Genomic DNA, 24654 nt, shown 5'->3' on the forward strand with positions numbered 1-24654 from the left:
GCATCTAAACTCGATATAAACCGTTTGTTTTTTCATCGGTTGACGTGAAAATGAAGACGAGCAGATACCGTATGATTTTTTAATTGTCTTTTCGCTCCCGAATCCAAACAGGGGAGTATCTCAAATTGTTTGAGTGTTAAACGCAGTCTCTCATAATGGAGTGTTAATTTTTTAGCAGGTTGTTGTAGAAGATATACTTCGACAACCAGGACCGTATCTTAATCGATTCACTACTCTATACTCATCCAAAAGCCATTTTACAATTTATAAATCGATCGTCTAGATAACGTTCATTGGTGTTTTTGATTTTCAGTTACATTTGGCAACGTCGCTTATTTATCGTTGTTGCTAACGTCAAAGTGACAACTATCGGTGAAATGTACTCAATGATCGATAATTTTTTTATTGGAATAGTAAATTTTTGGAGTGTTGTATCGAAAGCCACATTCCTGCATTTATTATTAATCGAGCAAGGATCGAATTCCCGAGGGGTTATAAAGTCCCGACGGTCCTGTTCGTGAGAGAACGACCTACGGAATGTCAATCTATACCTACTCGTACAAATTAGCCTTTGTTAGTAATTTAAGGTTATTAATAAGTGAAACAGAAGGTGTCACGAAATCTGTGATGATTCCTGAATTTTGACATACCCCAACGGGTATTTCACCTTATTTCATTTTTAAATCGTTCCTGAATTGTTTTTTTTCCTAATTTTTTCAACAAATCGTTATTCATTTGTATTCTTCTTCTTTTATAAGTTGAAAACGTCTCAGCTGTCAAAGTTAATCGGCGTATTTTTAGTGGTTTTATCCGATTTTTAATTAGTTTATAATTTTTAGGTTAAAAACAAGGTACTGCGGACTCGGAACTGTACAGGATCTATCCAGAATTATAACTTCTTCTTTTATAAGTCAAAAAGGTTAAGTTTTTAGTGTTATTCGGCCCGATTTTGACGTTTCCTGATTCCTAATTTGTTTATAAATCATAGATCTAGTTGAAATATTGGTTAGGTTAGGTTAGTGTACGAAAAAGAAGACATCGACTTGTTTTGTATTCTTCTTCTTTTATAAGTTGATAACGTCTCAGCTGTCAAAGTTAATCGGCGTATTTTTAGTGGTTTTATCCGATTTTTAATTAGTTTATAATTTTTAGGTTAAAAACAAGGTACTGCGGACTCGGAACTGTACAGGATCTATCCAGAATTATAACTTCTTCTTTTATAAGTCAAAAAGGTTAAGTTTTTAGTGTTATTCGGCCCGATTTTGACGTTTCCTGATTCCTAATTTGTTTATAAATCATAGATCTAGTTGAAATATTGGTTAGGTTAGGTTAGTGTACGAAAAAGAAGACATCGACTTGTTTTGTATTCTTCTTCTTTTATAAGTTGATAACGTCTCAGCTGTCAAAGTTAATCGGCTTATTTTTAGTGGTTTTATCCGATTTTTAATTAGTTTATAATTTTTACGTTAAAAACAAGGTACTGCGGACTCGGAACTGTACAGGATCTATCCAGAATTATAACTTCTTCTTTTATAAGTCAAAAAGGTTAAGTTTTTAGTGTTATTCGGCCCGATTTTGACGTTTCCTGATTCCTAATTTGTTTATAAATCATAGATCTAGTTGAAATATTGGTTAGGTTAGGTTAGTGTACGAAAAAGAAGACATCGACTTGTTTTGTATTCTTCTTCTTTTATAAGTTGATAACGTCTCAGCTGTCAAAGTTAATCGGCGTATTTTTAGTGATTTTATCCGATTTTTAATTAGTTTATAATTTTTAGGTTAAAAACAAGGTACTGCGGACTCGGAACTGTACAGGATCTATCCAGAATTATAACTTCTTCTTTTATAAGTCAAAAAGGTTAAGTTTTTAGTGTTATTCGGCCCGATTTTGACGTTTCCTGATTCCTAATTTGTTTATAAATCATAGATCTAGTTGAAATATTGGTTAGGTTAGGTTAGTGTACGAAAAAGAAGACATCGACTTGTTTTGTATTCTTCTTCTTTTATAAGTTGATAACGTCTCAGCTGTCAAAGTTAATCGGCTTATTTTTAGTGGTTTTATCCGATTTTTAATTAGTTTATAATTTTTAGGTTAAAAACAAGGTACTGCGGACTCGGAACTGTACAGGATCTATCCAGAATTATAACTTCTTCTTTTATAAGTCAAAAAGGTTAAGTTTTTAGTGTTATTCGGCCCGATTTTGACGTTTCCTGATTCCTAATTTGTTTATAAATCATAGATCTAGTTGAAATATTGGTTAGGTTAGGTTAGTGTACGAAAAAGAAGACATCGACTTGTTTTGTACTCTTCTTCTTTTATAAGTTGATAACGTCTCAACTGTCAAAGTTAATCGGCGTATTTTTAGTGGTTTTATCCGATTTTTAATTAGATTATAATTTATAGGTTAAAAACAAGGTACCGCGGACTCGGAACTGTACAAGATCTATCTAGAATTATAACTTCTTCTTTTATAAGTCAAAAAGGTTAAGTTTTTAGCGTTATTCGGTCCATTTTTGACGTTTCCTGATTCCTAATTTGTTCATAAATACATAGATCTAGTTGAAATATTGGTTAGGTTAGGTTAGTGTACGAAAAAGAAGACATCGACTTGTTTTGTATTCTTCTTCTTTTATAAGTTGATAACGTCTCAGCTGTCAAAGTTAATCGGCTTATTTTTAGTGGTTTTATCCGATTTTTAATTAGATTATAATTTTTAGGTTAAAAACAAGGTACCGCGGACTCGGAACTGTACAAGATCTATCTAGAATTATAACTTCTTCTTTTATAAGTCAAAAAGGTTAAGTTTTTAGCGTTATTCGGCCCGATTTTGACGTTTCCTGATTCCTAATTTGTTTATAAATCATAGATCTAGTTGAAATATTGGTTAGGTTAGGTTAGTGTACGAAAAAGAAGACATCGACTTGTTTTGTACTCTTCTTCTTTTATAAGTTGATAACGTCTCAACTGTCAAAGTTAATCGGCGTATTTTTAGTGGTTTTATCCGATTTTTAATTAGATTATAATTTATAGGTTAAAAACAAGGTACCGCGGACTCGGAACTGTACAAGATCTATCTAGAATTATAACTTCTTCTTTTATAAGTCAAAAAGGTTAAGTTTTTAGCGTTATTCGGTCCATTTTTGACGTTTTCTGATTCCTAATTTGTTCATAAATACATAGATCTAGTTGAAATATTGGTTAGGTTAGGTTAGTGTACGAAAAAGAAGACATCGACTTGTTTTGTATTCTTCTTCTTTTATAAGTTGATAACGTCTCAGCTGTCAAAGTTAATCGGCTTATTTTTAGTGGTTTTATCCGATTTTTAATTAGATTATAATTTTTAGGTTAAAAACAAGGTACCGCGGACTCGGAACTGTACAAGATCTATCTAGAATTATAACTTCTTCTTTTATAAGTCAAAAAGGTTAAGTTTTTAGCGTTATTCGGCCCGATTTTGACGTTTCCTGATTCCTAATTTGTTTATAAATCATAGATCTAGTTGAAATATTGGTTAGGTTAGGTTAGTGTACGAAAAAGAAGACATCGACGACAAACAGAGCACCAGACATGATTGGGCGAATACATAACAGTCGGTAAGATATAGAAAATCAATTTTTTATGTTAAAAACTTGAAAAAACACATCGTATACTTCGATATTAGAATGTTAAATATTGAAAATTAATTATCGATAGCAACGCATACAAAATCGCGATAAAAAAGAAGAAGTGACAAGTATAGATTTGTTCGTAAGAAATCCTAACAAATCCTGCATCACCCAAATCGTCCCGTTCGCTATATAGTCCCGTCATTTTTTGGCATTTACGCAATTTTTCGGTTGACCCCAAATGTGACAGATACTTCTTCAAAATCACCTTTTCCCGCATACATATGAATACCTAAGCAAGTGGACGGTGCCGGTGGTGGTAGTGTCCGTTAGAAAGGGGCTTCAAGAACAGAGTGGGTTGAGATCGATAGAATTTTAACCCCCTCACCCCCTCTATGTTGTACGTTACGCGTTTATAAGGACCGCATCTTGGACGTTTCATCATTCGATAAGTTAGAATTGAAATTGTTCGAATTTGAATTATTTTCTTCAATATTCACTCAACGAAGGAGATAAATGCTTTCCGACTCACCTTCTGGAGTGTCACTCGGCTTTTTTCACGATCGACTAACTCACAGCGTCATACCTCATTCTATTAGAGATGTAGGTCCCCATTAGAGTCGTATATCGAAGAATTTTTACCGTAACGATCAATCCTGGTACTTTTTTCCAGATATACTTGTACAGATCTTATCTATATATTTTCTTTTCGATGTTTGTATCGTTTGGGTTCGGTTCTTACTCTAAATTCTCTAATTTTTATCATGTCTTTAATCACTTTTCGTTTTAAAACAACCCTAAATGATCACCGAGGCTCCGGCGCGTTTTACGGGACCTTTTTTGTCTTTTTACCTACTTACTAATATTCTTAACCTTTTAATTTTATTTTGACGTCTTTTAAAAGAAGTTTCTTCATTGCAACCTTTCCGAAAAGTCCAATTTCGCTTCAAAACTTCACAAAAAGATGTCGTAGTTCAAAAAGTACAAATTATACCACGTCCTTGTGACTGGGACTAAACTACAAGCATAAACACCGAAAAAAAAAGTTTTGTATTTTTGTTTTTGATTAAAAACTAATTCCTGCTCTGCTTTTGTACACTTCCCACAGGACTTTCACTCTCCGCTGACGGACTCTCTCAGTTCTCTGGACTTTCTCTTTTCTCTATAGTTACTTTAGTACTGTCAGAAAATTATAAAATTCTTTCTAATGACCTTACAAGTTTAATAACATCCTATCGATCGGTTCTTTATGAAATTGTTCTTTTAAACGCTTTACGTAAGATTTCATAGATCTATGGAAACTTACCTTGTGGCTTCGACGACAAATTTAAAGATTTAGATCATGGTATTTAGATCGATGGTATTTAGATCGATGATATATAGATCGATGATATATAGATCGATGATATATAGATCGATGGTATTTAGATCGATGATATATAGATCGATGATATATAGATCGATGATATATAGATCGATGGTATTTAGATCGATGATATATAGATCGATGGTATTTAGATCGATGGTGGTAGTTCCATCGACAAATCTGATTTCAGCAGAGTAATCAAATGTCGAACGTATACCTGGTTATCTTCGTCGAGGTATTTTCTACGTGCGACAAGTTCGAAAACTGTGAAATTTCGCTCTGACTAATGTTTTCCTCCATAAATTTGACGGTTATGACAAATGGCGTCTTTGCAATTGATTGTCCGAAGCAAAGTGGATACCAAGAAGGAGCCACGGAGAAGACGGCGTTCGTGGTTATCCAGCCTAAGTCGGCGTTTTATCGATTTGTTAAAAAATGCAGTTAACAGGATAAGAATGGGTTTGCAGGCTTCGGTAAACGCCGGATCTCGTTCCAAGCGACTTTTTATACCTAAGATCTTTCCTTGGGGATTAACACTTTGACGATGATGAATCTAGGTAGGAAATTAATTCGAAAGTTGTGGTTTTTTGTACATTAAACGATTTTTTTTCATATAACTCACTTAATAATGCCATAAACGTTCAACGTAGAAAAAAAACGTTTCGAATATTTTATTCTGTCATAAAGAGACTCTGGTAAAACGGAGTTCTCACTCTTTTTTCCTCTCTCGTCCTCCTCCCTAGATTTTAAACAGGATACGATTCCAACATTCTCCCGACAAGTCCAAGTTTAAGCTACTGGACGCCGGACTAGAGTGGAGGTATTGATCTTTGAGAAGGGAAAGTTTACAGCCCCTTTTACCTCCCTTCTCGTCCCCCTGTGTCCCCCCGCACTCTATTGGCAAGTTTACAAGCCTACGGCCAGTGGTCATTTTACACAGGGTTGATTCGCCGACGTCTTTTGCATATTCTTCGTTGCGGAATTATATTAAAATTATTATCCCTTAAAAACATTCATTTTAACCTTGGATTTGTCATCAAGCATTCAATGTCACTCAACATGACTCTATCCCGTTCATTTTCGACGTTTTTAGTTTTGTAATTGGTCCTTATACAGGATAATCCATAATCCATGAAACCAAACTGTTGCCCGGAGTGATTGGAAGTTTGCCCCACTGGATATGGATTTGGGTTTCGTTGAACTTTTGTGGATTGGCTGCAGAGACTTGGAATCATCTCCGTTTTCGATCTATCGCTTTGAAAAGCAGCTGTTTTGTAGATTCATTGGTATATTAAGCGATTACTTTTAGGTTATGGTAATTGGGAATCATCTTCTCGGCTCTTTGTACCAGGAAATATGACTTCAAACTTGGTTTTGAACATAAGAACCTTTTGGAGATGTTTATTCGATATAATTCACGCCTAATTCGAATCGATTCATACTAATTCCAGTTGTGTTTTGGACTAATTTGTATATCAAGCGATTACTTTTAGGTTATGTTAATTGGGAATCATCTTCTCGGCTCTTTGTACCAGGAAATATGACTTCAAACTTGGTTTTGAACATAAGAACCTTTTGGAGATGTTTATTCGATATAATTCACGCCTTATTCGAATCGATTCATACTAATTCCAGTTGTGTTTTGGACTAATTTGTATATTAAGCGATTACTTTTAGGTTAAGTTAATTGGGAATCATCTTCTCGGCCCTTTGTACCAGGAAATATGACTTCAAACTTGGTTTTGAACATAAGAACCTTTTGGAGATGTTTATTCGATATAATTCACGCCTTATTCGACTCGATTCATACTAATTCCAGTTGTGATTTGGACTAATTTGTATATCAAGCGATTCCTTTTAGGTTATGGTAATTGGGAATCATCTTCTCGGTTCTTTGTACCAGGAAATATGACTTCAAACTTGGTTTTGAACATAAGAACCTTTTGGAGATGTTTATTCGATATAATTCACGCCTAATTCGAATCGATTCATACTAATTCCAGTTGTGTTTTGGACTAATTTGTATATTAAGCGATTACTTTTAGGTTAAGTTAATTGGGAATCATCTTCTCGGCTCTTTGTACCAGGAAATATGACTTCAAACTTGGTTTTGAACATAAGAACCTTTTGGAGATGTTTATTCGATATAATTCACGCCTTATTCGAATCGATTCATACTAATTCCAGTTGTGTTTTGGACTAATTTGTATATCAAGCGATTCCTTTTAGGTTATGGTAATTGGGAATCATCTTCTCGGTTCTTTGTACCAGGAAATATGACTTCAAACTTGGTTTTGAACATAAGAACCTTTTGGAGATGTTTATTCGATATAATTCACGCCTAATTCGAATCGATTCATACTAATTCCAGTTGTGTTTTGGACTAATTTGTATATCAAGCGATTACTTTTAGGTTATGTTAATTGGGAATCATCTTCTCGGCTCTTTGTACCAGGAAATATGACTTCAAACTTGGTTTTGAACATAAGAACCTTTTGGAGATGTTTATTCGATATAATTCACGCCTAATTCGAATCGATTCATACTAATTCCAGTTGTGTTTTGGACTAATTTGTACATCAAGGGATTCCTTTTAGGTTATGGTAATTGGGAATCATCTTCTCGGCCCTTTGTACCAGGAAATATGACTTCAAACATGGTTTTGAACATAAGAACCTTTTGGAGATGTTTATTCGATATAATTCACGCCTTATTCGACTCGATTCATACTAATTCCAGTTGTGTTTTGGACTAATTTGTACATCAAGGTATTCCTTTTAGGTTATGGTAATTGGGAATCATCTTCTCGGCTCTTTGTACCAGGAAATATGACTTCAAACTTGGTTTTGAACATAAGAACCTTTTGGAGATGTTTATTCGATATAATTCATGCCTTATTCGACTCGATTCATACTAATTCCAGTTGTGTTTTGGACTAATTTGTACATCAAGGGATTCCTTTTAGGTTATGGTAATTGGGAATCATCTTCTCGGCCCTTTGTACCAGGAAATATGACTTCAAACATGGTTTTGAACATAAGAACCTTTTGGAGATGTTTATTCGATATAATTCACGCCTTATTCGACTCGATTCATACTAATTCCAGTTGTGTTTTGGACTAATTTGTACATCAAGGGATTCCTTTTAGGTTATGGTAATTGGGAATCATCTTCTCGGCCCTTTGTACCAGGAAATATGACTTCAAACATGGTTTTGAACATAAGAACCTTTTGGAGATGTTTATTCGATATAATTCACGCCTTATTCGACTCGATTCATACTAATTCCAGTTGTGTTTTGGACTAATTTGTACATCAAGGGATTCCTTTTAGGTTATGGTAATTGGGAATCATCTTCTCGGCTCTTTGTACCAGGAAATATGACTTCAAACTTGGTTTTGAACATAAGAACCTTTTGGAGATGTTTATTCGATATAATTCATGCCTTATTCGAATCGATTCATACTAATTCCAGTTGTGTTTTGGACTAATTTGTACATCAAGGGATTCCTTTTAGGTTATGGTAATTGGGAATCATCTTCTCGGCCCTTTGTACCAGGAAATATGACTTCAAACTTGGTTTTGAACATAAGAACCTTTTGGAGATGTTTATTCGATATAATTCACGCCTAATTCGAATCGATTCATACTAATTCCAGTTGTGTTTTGGACTAATTTGTATATTAAGCGATTCCTTTTAGGTTATGGTAATTGGGAATCATCTTCTCGGCTCTTTGTACCAGGAAATATCACTTCAAACTTGGTTTTGAACATAAGAACCTTTTGGAGATGTTTATTCGATATAATTCACGCCTAATTCGAATCGATTCATACTAATTCCAGTTGTGTTTTGGACTAATTTGTATATTAAGCGATTACTTTTAGGTTATGTTAATTGGGAATCATCTTCTCGGCTCTTTGTACCAGGAAATATCACTTCAAACTTGGTTTTGAACATAAGAACCTTTTGGAGATGTTTATTCGATATAATTCACGCCTTATTCGAATCGATTCATACTAATTCCAGTTGTGTTTTGGACTAATTTGTATATTAAGCGATTACTTTTAGGTTATGGTAATTGGGAATCATCTTCTCGGCTCTTTGTACCAGGAAATATGACTTCAAACTTGGTTTTGAACATAAGAACCTTTTGGAGATGTTTATTCGATATAATTCACGCCTTATTCGAATCGATTCATACTAATTCCAGTTGTGTTTTGGACTAATTTGTATATTAAGCGATTACTTTTAGGTTATGTTAATTGGGAATCATCTTCTCGGCTCTTTGTACCAGGAAATATGACTTCAAACTTGGTTTTGAACATAAGAACCTTTTGGAGATGTTTATTCGATATAATTCACGCCTTATTCGAATCGATTCATACTAATTCCAGTTGTGTTTTGGACTAATTTGTATATTAAGCGATTCCTTTTAGGTTATGTTAATTGGGAATCATCTTCTCGGCTCTTTGTACCAGGAAATATGACTTCAAACTTGGTTTTGAACATAAGAACCTTTTGGAGATGTTTATTCGATATAATTCACGCCTAATTCGAATCGATTCATACTAATTCCAGTTGTGTTTTGGACTAATTTGTATATTAAGCGATTACTTTTAGGTTATGTTAATTGGGAATCATCTTCTCGGCTCTTTGTACCAGGAAATATGACTTCAAACTTGGTTTCGAACATAAGAACCTTTTGGAGATGTTTATTCGATATAATTCACGCCTTATTCGACTCGATTCATACTAATTCCAGTTGTGTTTTGGACTAATTTGTATATTAAGCGATTACTTTTAGGTTAAGTTAATTGGGAATCATCTTCTCGGCTCTTTGTACCAGGAAATATGACTTCAAACTTGGTTTTGAACATAAGAACCTTTTGGAGATGTTTATTCGATATAATTCACGCCTTATTCGAATCGATTCATACTAATTCCAGTTGTGTTTTGGACTAATTTGTATATTAAGCGATTACTTTTAGGTTAAGTTAATTGGGAATCATCTTCTCGGCTCTTTGTACCAGGAAATATGACTTCAAACTTGGTTTTGAACATAAGAACCTTTTGGAGATGTTTATTCGATATAATTCATGCCTTATTCGAATCGATTCATACTAATTCCAGTTGTGTTTTGGACTAATTTGTACATCAAGGGATTCCTTTTAGGTTATGGTAATTGGGAATCATCTTCTCGGCCCTTTGTACCAGGAAATATGACTTCAAACTTGGTTTTGAACATAAGAACCTTTTGGAGATGTTTATTCGATATAATTCACGCCTAATTCGAATCGATTCATACTAATTCCAGTTGTGTTTTGGACTAATTTGTATATTAAGCGATTCCTTTTAGGTTATGGTAATTGGGAATCATCTTCTCGGCTCTTTGTACCAGGAAATATCACTTCAAACTTGGTTTTGAACATAAGAACCTTTTGGAGATGTTTATTCGATATAATTCACGCCTAATTCGAATCGATTCATACTAATTCCAGTTGTGTTTTGGACTAATTTGTATATTAAGCGATTACTTTTAGGTTATGTTAATTGGGAATCATCTTCTCGGCTCTTTGTACCAGGAAATATGACTTCAAACTTGGTTTCGAACATAAGAACCTTTTGGAGATGTTTATTCGATATAATTCACGCCTAATTCGAATCGATTCATACTAATTCCAGTTGTGTTTTGGACTAATTTGTATATTAAGCGATTCCTTTTAGGTTATGGTAATTGGGAATCATCTTCTCGGCTCTTTGTACCAGGAAATATCACTTCAAACTTGGTTTTGAACATAAGAACCTTTTGGAGATGTTTATTCGATATAATTCACGCCTAATTCGAATCGATTCATACTAATTCCAGTTGTGTTTTGGACTAATTTGTATATTAAGCGATTACTTTTAGGTTATGTTAATTGGGAATCATCTTCTCGGCTCTTTGTACCAGGAAATATGACTTCAAACTTGGTTTCGAACATAAGAACCTTTTGGAGATGTTTATTCGATATAATTCACGCCTAATTCGAATCGATTCATACTAATTCCAGTTGTGTTTTGGACTAATTTGTATATTAAGCGATTCCTTTTAGGTTATGGTAATTGGGAATCATCTTCTCGGCTCTTTGTACCAGGAAATATCACTTCAAACTTGGTTTTGAACATAAGAACCTTTTGGAGATGTTTATTCGATATAATTCACGCCTAATTCGAATCGATTCATACTAATTCCAGTTGTGTTTTGGACTAATTTGTATATTAAGCGATTACTTTTAGGTTATGTTAATTGGGAATCATCTTCTCGGCTCTTTGTACCAGGAAATATCACTTCAAACTTGGTTTTGAACATAAGAACCTTTTGGAGATGTTTATTCGATATAATTCACGCCTTATTCGAATCGATTCATACTAATTCCAGTTGTGTTTTGGACTAATTTGTATATTAAGCGATTCCTTTTAGGTTATGGTAATTGGGAATCATCTTCTCGGCTCTTTGTACCAGGAAATATGACTTCAAACTTGGTTTCGAACATAAGAACCTTTTGGAGATGTTTATTCGATATAATTCACGCCTAATTCGAATCGATTCATACTAATTCCAGTTGTGTTTTGGACTAATTTGTATATTAAGCGATTACTTTTAGGTTAAGTTAATTGGGAATCATCTTCTCGGCCCTTTGTACCAGGAAATATGACTTCAAACTTGGTTTCGAACATAAGAATCTTTTGGAGATGTTTATTCAATATAATTCACGCCGTAGTAGCTCAGTTTTCTCAGAAATAACGAAGAAACTACGACATCATCTGCATAAATTAACAACCGTTTCTATTTATGCGATTATTTCGTATTCAGTTCGGATTTTCTTAAATTTTCTAATACGAAATATCTTGATTTTAACCTGTAGGTTTTCATCGAAAAAATCGTCTGCGAATGTGATAAAAGGTCGACATAATGACCCAGACTGCCGACATTATTCATTTTCAAAGTTATAATATTTTCTCCGGGGATAACTGACCTTACCCATCTACATCCTCGAAGTTTTCCAACTTCCAAGACATTCGAACTTCGAAAACGAACTACATTTCCACAAATCTCTAAAAATAATAACGTTTGTCCCATTAGAGAAATTATTATTTTATTATCTTTAAAAAATTTAAAAAAAAACATGTTTTACGAGGGGTATTACATAAGTTTTAACGATGAAATTGAAACTAACATTGTAATAATATTTGAACGTTTAACTTTTCGAACCGCCCCCGTGAAATTTCTATTAAAATCCATTATTCAATGGAAAGCTAATTCAACGTGAATTTCCGCAGGGTCTTTTCTATTTTAGAACACCTAACACCGGTTGGTACTATAAAATCAAAACTATACAATTAAACCTTTAGACATCTAATTTACCAGGCGGTTATTCAAAATTATAATCATCATAGAAATGCGAGGGCGTAGCTCTACACTGATTTGATTTTTCTTGTTTCTCAATACGATTATTATTGATAATAATGAGAGAAAATATTTATTCCATTCATCCCCTTTCAGCTCTGTACACTTTTCCCATGTTGTTGTTCGATAAATTCGATACTCTACTACAGAAAATGATCCGATGTGACTAAATCTGGCGAATAGGGCGCCTGAGGTACCTCAATCCACTGATTCTACTCAATATGGTTGGTCTCAGTCCATTATTTTCAAAGTTTTTTTGCTTAGGGTGCGAAAAGATGGACCCAATCACAAAGAGAAACTTTCCGAAACGGCAAATGCACATCCAAAACAGTATCAGAAGGGTTGAAGTCAAGGTGGTGCAGTTAAAAACCAAAAGGACCTCGTATTGTCCTCGCGAATGTTTGTATCAATCCTTTGTGTTTTTCTAATGAAAATTTTCGTCTTATTTTGCATAAATTTGGAAAGTATTTGAGTTAATTTGAGTAAAATGAACAACTAACAACTGTTAATAAAATTACGATCATCTTTCATCAACACGCGAATGTTTTTCTCTTTTTCGGAAAGAGAAACGTTTAATGCTGATGCGGGAATGATGTATAACAATCGGCACGCAATTTTACAGTGTTGCGAACTAACATAAAATTGTTTAATTTATTGCCGGCGAAGAACTAAGATAATGATTTTGGTTTAACTAGCAAAAATAGACCAATCTAACATTTCAAAACTTAATAACGTCAACATAATTAATCTTTATAAGAAAATTTAGTAGAATAACCCGATTATTTGAATCAATGATGCTTTTAAAGACGTTTCGATGATTCCAATTGACAAAAAAACTAAATGACGGTGAGTTAAATGACGTACAAAAACTTTTGAGGTTATGTCAGTAATATTTTGGAACGTGCCGATGAACCTGGTATGTATAATGGTACTTATTTATTAAATTTTCATATTCGATTTCAATTTTCGACTAGATTTGATTAATTCGTGAACTTTTTTGATGTTTTCTGAAGAAACCACCTCAATTGGCCCGCAAATTAATAAAAAATTGTTCTTTTTAATGAAGTAAAGTCCCGATAAGACTTTAGAAACCATTTCCGAGCTTGTACAGCATTTTTTTCCATCAAGAAGCAACGAGAAATGTTTCTAAAACTGTCTGTCACTTTTTTCTAAATGAAAATCGAAATGTCAATATTTGAAAGTTGGTATTACATAAACGTCATACCGGTTTGACAAGTCAGTCGCACCAACCCTCGTATAAACTCAAATTTGATCAAAAAAAACTTTTAAAACCACATAAAGAGTTATAATTATTCACTTTCTTACGTAAATATCTTGATTTTCGACTAGATTTAATTAATTCGTGAACTTTTTTGATGTTTTCTGAAGAAACCCCCTCAATTGGCCCGCAAATTAATAAAAAATTGTTCTTTTTAATGAAGTAAAGTCCCGATAAGACTTTAGAAACCATTTCCGAGCTTGTACAGCATTTTTTTCCATCAAGAAGTAACGAGAAATGTTTCCAAAACTGTCTGTCACTTTTTTCTGAATGAAAATCGAAATGTCAATATTTGAAAGTTGGTATTACATAAACGTCATATCGGTTTGACAAGTCAGTCGCACCAACCCTCGTATAAACTCAAATTTGATCAAAAAAAACTTTTAAAACCACATAAAGATCTATAATTATTCACTTTCTTACGTAAATATCTTGATTTTCGACTAGATTTAATTAATTCGTGAACTTTTTTGATGTTTTCTGAAGAAACCCCCTCAATTGGCCCGCAAATTAATAACAAAAAGTTCTTTTTAATGAAGCAAAGTCCCGATAAGACTTTAGAAACCATTTCCGAGCTTGTACAGCATTTTTTTCCATCAAGAAGTAACGAGAAATGTTTCCAAAACTGTCTGTCACTTTTTTCTGAATGAAAATCGAAATGTCAATATTTGAAAGTTGGTACTACATAAACGTCATATCGGTTTGACAAGTCAGTCGCACCAACCCTCGTATAAACTCAAATTTGATCAAAAAAAACCTTTTAAAACCACATAAAGAGTTATAATTATTTACTTTCTTTCGTAAATATCTTGATTGATTATTCTATAGAATGAAAATATGTTTGTTATGGTTTCTATGTAGAATCGTAACGTAACTTCCTGGTGAACTGACGGCTGATTGCGTGCTGGGTAATAAGCAGGCGCTTTTAGGACACAAAAAGGGTGTACACGCGTTTTTAAACTTTCTACGGACTTGTGGAATATGAAATCATTCACGATAGAGCGCGGAAACTAACCTCATTAAGTCACTCTATGATATTTAAAAATTTTGTGAAGTCGCCGGGCGGTTCTCGATCGGTAGGTGGACTTTAATTATAGATTTAATTATTATTCAATTATTCCATTCGTTTTTTAATTAATTTTCACTTAAATCTAAACATATTTGAGTTTGAAATAATAATAATATCTTTTATACGAGGAATTAATTAATTTTTTATATTTAGGTTTGTTTTTTTAAATCTAAAACTTTTTTTACTTACTGAATGTCCCTCGTAGGTTATTAGAGTGATGTATATACATTTGAGAAATCTACGAAAAGTATTTTATATAAAAATATGAACGAAATAAATCAATCCTTTTCAAATGACTAATTTTTTATTGAAAATTTGGTGGATTCACTGGGATATTTTTTTATTGTAGATAAAACATTCTAAATATTGTTTTTTGATGAAAAACATTACATTTTTGGAAAATTTTGGATTACCCCACTATTTTTTTAAGTCTGGCAACAGAAAATAATCCGGAGTGACTAAATCTGGCGAATAGGGGTAGCAATTCGAACTTTAATTCATTAATTTTGTCCATGGCGAAAACAGCATCTTCTTCTTAGCCCAATGGGATAGTTTTTACTTGGTTTCTATGCTCAAACGTTGCAATAAGTTCCCGATGTTGATAGTCAATGAAAATTATCCCACGCGCATCCCAAAAAAATCGACGATTGCGGATGGAACGGGCTTTGTCTTCTTTGGAACCGGTTCTCCCTTTCCAGTCCATTATTTTCAAAGTTTTTTTGTGTAGAGCGTGAAAAGATGGACCCAAGTTTCATCCAAGGCGCAAAAAATATTCGATGGAACCATCCACTCAAATCTATCAATTGGTTGTTGTGCTCAGTACGTGGAAACTTGAGCTGGGCTAAGACCCAAATCATTGCTTGAGCTGATATACAAAAATCAGACAAACTGAAGTGATGGATCCAAAAAAATGGGGTTTTCCCCATCGAACTGCAACTGTAGGTGCTGTGGGGGAAAGCCTGGAAGGAATTCCAAATCTATAAATTGGTTATTGTTCTCAGTATGTGCAAACTTGAGCTGGATTTAGACCCAAATCATTCCATACGGAAAATAGACAAACAGAAGTGATGGACCCAAAAAAATGGGCTTTTTCCCATCGAACTGCAACTGTAGGTGCTGTGGAGGAAAGCCTGGAAGGAATTCCAAATCTATAAATTGGTTATTGTTCTCAGTATGTGGAAACTTGAGCTGGATTTAGACCCAAATCATTCCATACGGAAAATAGACAAACAGAAGTGATGGATCCAAAAAAATGGGCTTTTCCCCATCGAACTGCAACTGTAGGTGCTGTGGAGGAAAGCCTGGAAGGAATTCCAAATCTATAAATTGGTTGTTGTACTCAGTATGTGGAAACTAGAGCTGGATTTAGAACCAAATCATTCCATACGGAAAATAGACAAACAGAAGTGATGGATCCATAAAAATGGGTTTTTCCCCATCGAACTGCAACTGTAGGTGCTGTGGAGGAAAGCCTGGAAGGAATTCCAAATCTATAAATTGGTTATTGTTCTCAGTATGTGGAAACTTGAGCTGGATTTAGACCCAAATCATTCCATACGGAAAATAGACAAACAGAAGTGATGGATCCAAAAAAATGGGTTTTTCCCTATCGAACTGCAACTGTAGGTGCTGTGGGGGAAAGCCTGGAAGGAATTCCAAATCTATAAATTGGTTGTTGTACTCAGTATGTGGAAACTTGAGCTGGATTTAGACCCAAATCATTCCATACGGAAAATAGACAAACAGAAGTGATGGATCCAAAAAAATGGGCTTTTCCCCATCGAACTGCAACTGTAGGTGCTGTGGAGGAAAGCCTGGAAGGAATTCCAAATCTATAAATTGGTTGTTGTACTCAGTATGTGGAAACTTGAGCTGGATTTAGACCCAAATCATTCCATACGGAAAATAGACAAACAGAAGTGATGGATCCAAAAAAATGGGCTTTTCCCCATCGAACTGCAACTGTAGGTGCTGTGGGGGAAAGCCTGGAAGGAATTCCAAATCTATAAATTGGTTGTTGTACTCAGTATGTGGAAACTTGAGCTGGATTTAGACCCAAATCATTCCATACGGAAAATAGACAAACAGAAGTGATGGATCCAAAAAAATGGGTTTTTCCCCATCGAACTGCAACTGTAGGTGCTGTGGGGGAAAGCCTGGAAGGAATTCCAAATCTATAAATTGGTTATTGTTCTCAGTATGTGGAAACTTGAGCTGGATTTAGACCCAAATCATTCCATACGGAAAATAGACAAACAGAAGTGATGGATCCAAAAAAATGGGCTTTTTCCCATCGAACTGCAACTGTAGGTGCTGTGGAGGAAAGCCTGGAAGGAATTCCAAATCTATAAATTGGTTATTGTTCTCAGTATGTGGAAACTTGAGCTGGATTTAGACCCAAATCATTCCATACGGAAAATAGACAAACAGAAGTGATGGATCCAAAAAAATGGGCTTTTCCCCATCGAACTGCAACTGTAGGTGCTGTGGAGGAAAGCCTGGAAGGAATTCCAAATCTATAAATTGGTTATTGTTCTCAGTATGTGGAAACTTGAGCTGGATTTAGACCCAAATCATTCCATACGGAAAATAGACAAACAGAAGTGATGGATCCAAAAAAATGGGTTTTTCCCCATCGAACTGCAACTGTAGGTGCTGTGGAGGAAAGCCTGGAAGGAATTCCAAATCTATAAATTGGTTATTGTTCTCAGTATGTGGAAACTTGAGCTGGATTTAGACCCAAATCATTCCATACGGAAAATAGACAAACAGAAGTGATGGATCCAAAAAAATGGGTTTTTCCCTATCGAACTGCAACTGTAGGTGCTGTGGGGGAAAGCCTGGAAGGAATTCCAAATCTATAAATTGGTTGTTGTACTCAGTATGTGGAAACTTGAGCTGGATTTAGACCCAAATCATTCCATGCGCTGATATACAAAAATCAGACAAATTGAAGTGATGGATCCAAAAAAATGGACATCTCCCCATTGAATTGCAGCTGTAGGTGCCGTGGAGGAAATCTGGGATTTACCCCGTCCACAAATTCAATGGAAACGATCGCTATTGATGACCGCCATCTCTAGATCAGACCAGGTACTTCTGGGACCATCCTCCCATTTTGTAGGGTCAGAAACCCAAACGATGGTTAGGGCAGTTAACGGTTCTATTGAGATATTTTCATTTTTATTCAAAAAAATTACGGTTTCACTGGATTTTTCGTAATTGAAATATTACAAAGTTATAACGATCTAAATTTAAAAACAACAAATTTGCTATAAATCATATTTGGTCTATAAAAATTTTATGATCATTGTGTCTAGACTAATTATACTGAAATTATTCTCATATTTTCGGCGAGGACAGGGCTGGTTTCAGTATATTTATAATACAATACGTAAAAAATCTGGAGTTAAAAATTGATAAAACGAGAAGCTGAAGGGTCGATTCGAGGTCTGGAAGACCGGGAATAAGCAAACATCCAAAACAAGACATTTTTCCATTGCCCAAATGGTACAAGGCCATGGAAAATTGCCCGCAAAAGAAAAAGTTGTTGGTTTGCAGGTTTGATTTGAATTCCAAAATTGATTCGAGGGTCTCTGCCGATTGGAACTTGCTTGGGCTCAACTCACACCGCAAAAAAGACGTTTCAGTCGCAACCAAGAGATATTTCCAGTCTACCAAAGTCATCAGCGACCATCAATGAGTATTTTGCAACCATAGATAATAGATGGATTGATACCACTGATAATTGGGGTGCGTGACAAGTTTCGATGCTCCAAATCGGATATTTCAGGTAAACGAAAAGGTAGTCCGAGTACGTAATACAACTCGTGACGGAAAATACGAAAAATTATAACCTAGAAACCTCTAAATCCTTTAGGTTAGGTTAGGTTGGGTTAGGATGCAGAGGGAGAAGTCCACGAGGTTCAGCGCTCTGAAGAAAAGATAAAAGGGTGGATTTTTAGGTGGGAGGCGTTCGGGAAAGACGTAGGAAGATGTCCAATGTCTAAAATGTGAAGGAAAGAAACTGGTGGTTGTTCGAGATGATATAGAACGAGACGATACGTCGAAATTGTTGTATAAATGGTAACGACTCTGTATTTATGCGGATAAAATATTTTTCGGGACGCAAGATATTTTTATATCCAAAAAACATGCGAGCCACTAAATTATTTTTCTATTCTACGCGTCCATATTTCAAGCTAATCACCTAATTTTCGAAGTTTGACTCCATTTCGAAATTTATGTGTCGATAATACGGGATTTTGTATTTTTCTGATAGTCGAAGGGACGAAGTTCAAAAACGGAAGATCCTTTCAGAAAATCTGAGGTGCGAAATGGATCAAACAGCATTTTTCTACTTCACACTTCCCCCCTAGAATATTTTCTCCACAAAAACAAATGTAACGTGGCATAGTCACATTAGAATAGTCCCAGAAGTACCTGGCCAGACCCGAAGATGGCGGTAGTTGCTTGGAAAACACCACGGATACACCATTTTGTTCAGTATTCGTTTGGTTCCACGTTAAGGTTATGAATCGGGCCTGTAGGACATTGTACAGTACTTTGGAAGAGTTTACTGAATAGAATTATTCGTTTTTTCAGGTTAAATGAAGTGTACTCCGATGAAATTGTACCAAAGAGTAGAATGTCCCAAGAAACATCTTGATAAGTATTTCCAAGGAGATTTGGAGGAGCGTCCAAAGTATTTTACTCAAAAACATAGAGGGTGAGTTGATATTTAGTTCAAGATGAATGAAACTATTACGAAATACAGCCTCCATATTCGCCTTGTCTATCCACTAGTGACTTTTCTCTTTTCCAATCGAAAACGTGAGATTTTTCTAGAAAGTACCTCAATGGAGCTCAATTTCCCTCTAAAATATAAGTTTGCTATCTATTAACAAGATGGCGATCCTTCAAATGTGTGAAACAGTGTTCAAATTGAGTGAATGTTTGTTCTGTTTTACGAGGGCGCGCCCGAAAGTACCTGGTTCAACAAAGAAAACACAAAAATTTTGCTTTTAGCTCCACATCTCCATATTTTGATGCTTTTTGCTTGATTTGTAGGCTCGGAACGTTGTAATAAGTTCGCATGATATGCAGTTGATAGTTTTCCAAGATATTCAATGGAAATTATCCCGAAAAATCGACACCACGACCTTACCTGCAAATGGAATCATCTTTGCCTTATTTGGAGCCGGTTCGCCCTCTTCAGTACATTGTTTCGATTGTTTTTTCCTTCCGAGTGTGAAGAAATGGCCCCATTTTCTATCCGCGGTTATAAAACTGTTTTTATTTCCGTGAAACGTTGCCGAATACTCGGTGGAAGTTGCGAGCTGGCGCGGGAACCATTTTGCGCGTATTTAGTTGACGCCAGGTACTTTCGGAACCATCCTCGTACAACACATTATGTCCCTCGATAGCCCGCTTTTATTTTCGAAATTTTGAGGATGAGAAAAATGAGTTTTTCCAGATATTCTGTATCGTTTGTAAGAAAATTATTCTCGGATAGAAAAAAATCGCCGAAATTATCCGTAAATACTTTGAAATTGCCGGAAAACCTGCCCGCTTACAACACCGGCAGCTCCATGGACAAATGGTCCAAAAAAAGACCGAGACTAAAATCGGGCGACGGGAAAAGTTTTAGGAAAACTTTAGATGTACTAGACGAAAACGCTTACGATGTAAACGAAATTATTGAAATACTGGATTGCACACAAGTCGTTGATAAACCTCAAGATGTCGAAATCGATCCGGATATAGAAGAATTATGGGATAAATCTCGAAATGGTGATTATATCGGAAGAAATGACAAAAAGGAAAACAAATCGAGAAAATTTTCGTTATCGAAACCGGCCAGTCCTCAAACCCAACAAATTATTAGAGTTGAAATTTCTTCTACAGTTTCCATTATCGATTACAATCAATTACAAAGGAAGGAAAGTAAGTATAGATACATTTTTTTAAATAAAATTCGTATAAAAACTTAAAAAAAAAGCCTTTTGAGGTCACAAAACTGGAATACGTCACTTGGTGCTAGGTCTGGACAATACAACGGACGTGGAAGCGAATTGATAATCAATTTATACAATTTTGATATAATTTTTCATATTAATGATTGTCTCGATGATACAGCACTTTCTTCATCTTTACATCGAGTCCTTGTTCCAAGATTTCGTCCTTCAAACTGTCCAGTAAGCATCGCTGTTTATATTTCCTTTCCAACGGTTGATTTTCCTTGGGTGGAGTCGAAATAATGTTTACCAAGGATCCAATAGTGTATTTTTGTCAAAAATCGATTTTATATTACCGATAAAAACTTCCTCTATACACATTTTTTCGAAACTCACCAAAGTTATGCTACAACTAATAAAATAATGTCAAGACAACTGTCAAATTTATGTACGTGTCTTTTGAAGGTTAGAACTAACCAAAAATTATGAGAATTTAATACTAGCAGCGACATCTACGTATCAATATTTGAACTATCCAAAGTTATCTACGTAATTTATTATTATTTTTAATTGTACACCCTGTATGTTATTCAAAATTTGAAATCTTCGTTTTTGGTCTAGTTGAAATATAATTCTCGTTGGGTGGATGTTTAATTTTCGTGGGAGGTCTCCTTGAAATTCGTTTGCCCGTTTTCTCCATCTTGTTTTTCGTTTCTGTCGTATCCGTTGGAGCTTCCCCGCCATATGTAATTCTAGAAGTACCCGGTCTGACCTACAGATCGCGGTAGCTGCTCGAAAAATTCCACTAGACAATCGACGCGGCACGTGTTTCAAGTCTGAATTTATAAATCCGTTTCTACGTAGATTTTAAATCTTGATATTTGTTTTAGACTTTGGTAAAGACCTGACGCACGTCGAGGATCATATTAAGAATAATATCGAGGATAAAGAAGAAGATTTTGTCGTTGGACGTAATCAGTTGTCCATTGAAACAAAACAAAGATAAATTTCAATATATTATCTATATAAATTACTTGATTATGAGTTTTTTCCAATCAGATTCAAATTACTTTTGTGTCTTACTACATATTTCTTGTTAACCTAACCTAACAATTCCCGAAAATTCCCTTTTTCGCCTATTAGATTATGTTTTTGTTGATTTTTATCGTATTGATGAACTTTCAGTCTATTTCATAAATACTGGGATGTCTGCCCTACGTTAACAGCGTCACAATTGATACAAGGTACGTCGAAACGTCATATTTTCATCTGTCATTATAAAAGAGACCTAAAATAAACATCGGTATACCAAAATTGGTTGTTGGGTGTTATATTTCAGCCTAATTTTCCATTTTCTAGCCCCATCAGTATAGGATACCTCTTGAGAACGCAATTTGGAATTTGGTAACGATATTTTGACTGTTCAAAAACGTTTTTTTTTTAAGCGATTGTTTGTTTGAAAGTGCTTCGTGTTCAAACAACTTTTGACTCGTCTCGAAACACCCGTACAGTCGATTGTTGTTTAGTTTCTGATTGAAATGGCATACAACGACAATTCGTCGTTTATTTCGAGTAAACAACTCGAATAGCCCTCGTACGACACGTTCAAAATTTAAAATGTCAAAGTTTATGACAACAATGACAGATTTGACGTATTCACATCAGTGTTGCCATATGTCAACTGTTTCATCAACTTAATTAGAACGATTTAACTAATTTTGATACCACCCACAGATGTTTTTTATATTATCCTTGGTATTACAGTCTCTTAACGCACTAAACTAACCTTGAACCGCTCGGAATTTTTGACCGAATGGTTTAAGATATATCCGCGTGATATAGTCGGACAATGCCGCTAAATAAATACGAAAAATATATATTTAAATAATAGTCCAGGTAAAGTGGAACGAATATTTCGAAAATTGATATCGGAGATGTGCGAACTTGGTGCTGAAGTGGCATTTTCACGCCAAAATCGGTCTAAAATCAATGTGAAATTAATTCGAGAGATTCGAGGAAATTTTGAAACGAATTTCCAACTAAATAAGAAATTTATAATTCGTTTCGTCTGGTCTACGAACTGAATATTCAAATGAATCATCATGTAATGATCATGGGAATGACCTTGGCGATGTATATCTGTGAGTAGACGAAGAATGTGTAACGGAAATTGAAAGTTTTTTTCTCGATATACAATTCCGGAAATTCCTTTGAATCTAGTTAGTCGATTGGTTCGTTAAAAGTTGTTTCGAAGATCAGTTGGACGAAATTTCATCTAATATACGAATGAAAATGAGGAAAACACCGTTTTTCCTACAGGGTGATCGAATTAAAATTAACAGTACTGTATTTTTCAAACTATTAGTCTTTTTTTTTGCTACAACAAACCCTTCGAAACGTTGAATCCAATCAAATTATCAAAATCCCCCAACGTTATTTATTGAGAAATGTACATCAGTGCTTGAAATCATCTTCTGGTGGTTCTGTTGTACTAAGGTACGTACAATGCTTTCCTCAAGCTCAAAGTTTCCTTAAAAAGCGGCCGACAAGGATGGTGGTGGAGTTTGGTGTTCAGTTCTAGCTTCTTCCTTGTATTTTCCATGTGGTAGCTAACTCAGATCCTTAATAGATGATCCCTTTCCATTCATTGCTTCCTTTCTTTTATTTGTTTCATTTCTGGTCGTGGTACACCTATTTTCTTGGCCTCAGATGTCTTTTATAGTCCATCAGATCTCAATTGGATATAGAAACGGGTTTTCGGCATTTGAAATCTTCTTCTGGTAGTTTCAACCATGATTTTTCTGATCTGAGCAGATATCCTGGGTTCTGTTGTACTAAGGTACGTCCAATGCTTTCCTCAAGCTCAAAGTTTCCTTAAAAAGCAGCCGACAAGGATGGTTATGGAGTTTGGGGTTCACCTCTAGCTTCTTCCTTGTATTTTCCATGTGGTAGCTAACTCAGATCCTTAATAGATGATCCCTTTCCTTTCATTGTTTCCTTTCTTTTATTTGTTTCATTTCTGGTCGTGGTACACCTATTTTCTTGGCCTCAGATGTCTTTTATAGTCCATCAGATCTCAATTGGATATAGAAACAGGTCTTCAGTGCTTGAAATCTTCTTCTGGTAGTTTCAACCATGATTTTTCTGATCTGGGTAGATATCCTGAATTCTGTTGTACTAAGGTACGTCCAATGCTTTCCTCAAGCTCAAAGTTTCCTTAAAAAGCGGCCGACAAGGATGGTGGTGGAGTTTGGTGTTCAGTTCTAGCTTCTTCCTTGTATTTTCCATGTGGTAGCTAACTCAGATCCTTAATAGATGATCCCTTTCCTTTCATTGTTTCCTTTCTTTTATTTGTTTCATTTCTGGTCGTGGTACACCTATTTTCTTGGCCTCAGATGTCTTTTATAGTCCATCAGATCTCAATTGGATATAGAAACAGGTCTTCAGTGCTTGAAATCTTCTTCTGGTAGTTTCAACCATGATTTTTCTGATCTGGGTAGATATCCTGGGTTCTGTTGTACTAAGGTACGTCCAATGCTTTCTTCAAGCTCAAAGTTTCCTTAAAAAGCGGCCGACAAGGATGGTGGTGGAGTTTGGTGTTCAGTTCTAGCTTCTTCCTTGTATTTTCCATGTGGTAGCTAACTCAGATCCTTAATAGATGATCCCTTTCCATTCATTGCTTCCTTTCTTTTATTTGTTTCATTTCTGGTCGTGGTACACCTATTTTCTTGGCCTCAGATGTCTTTTATAGTCCATCAGATCTCAATTGGATATAGAAACGGGTTTTCGGCATTTGAAATCTTCTTCTGGTAGTTTCAACCATGATTTTTCTGATCTGAGCAGATATCCTGGGTTCTGTTGTACTAAGGTACGTCCAATGCTTTCCTCAAGCTCAAAGTTTCCTTAAAAAGCAGCCGACAAGGATGGTT

At 35.1% G+C, this 24654-nt stretch overlaps 1 protein-coding gene across 1 annotated transcript; it reads left to right on the forward strand.

Moving 5' to 3' along the window:
• Positions 1 to 14708: 14708 nt before the first annotated feature.
• LOC130450589 (uncharacterized) lies at positions 14709 to 21731 on the forward strand. The gene is made up of 4 exons (XM_056789057.1): positions 14709 to 14775; positions 19374 to 19497; positions 20245 to 20714; positions 21616 to 21731. Exons 2-4 carry the CDS (start codon positions 19379 to 19381, stop codon positions 21729 to 21731), a joined length of 705 nt encoding a protein of 234 aa, XP_056645035.1. The 5' UTR covers positions 14709 to 14775; positions 19374 to 19378.
• The last annotated feature ends 2923 nt before the right edge of the window (positions 21732 to 24654 follow it).

The sequence above is a fragment of the Diorhabda sublineata genome, chromosome 1 (genome assembly GCF_026230105.1).
Source record: "Diorhabda sublineata isolate icDioSubl1.1 chromosome 1, icDioSubl1.1, whole genome shotgun sequence".
In the NCBI taxonomy this organism is placed as follows: domain Eukaryota; kingdom Metazoa; phylum Arthropoda; class Insecta; order Coleoptera; family Chrysomelidae; genus Diorhabda; species Diorhabda sublineata.

Excerpts from the sequence above, each read along its gene's own strand:
- LOC130450589 (XM_056789057.1), top strand. The coding sequence starts at position 19,379 with ATGAAGTGTACTCCGATGAAATTGTACCAAAGAGTAGAATGTCCCAAG. Across the intron at positions 19,498-20,244 it reads TTTACTCAAAAACATAGAGG|ATATTCTGTATCGTTTGTAA; the intron begins GTGAGTTGATAT and ends GAGTTTTTCCAG. Across the intron at positions 20,715-21,615 it reads TCAATTACAAAGGAAGGAAA|ACTTTGGTAAAGACCTGACG; the intron begins GTAAGTATAGAT and ends TATTTGTTTTAG.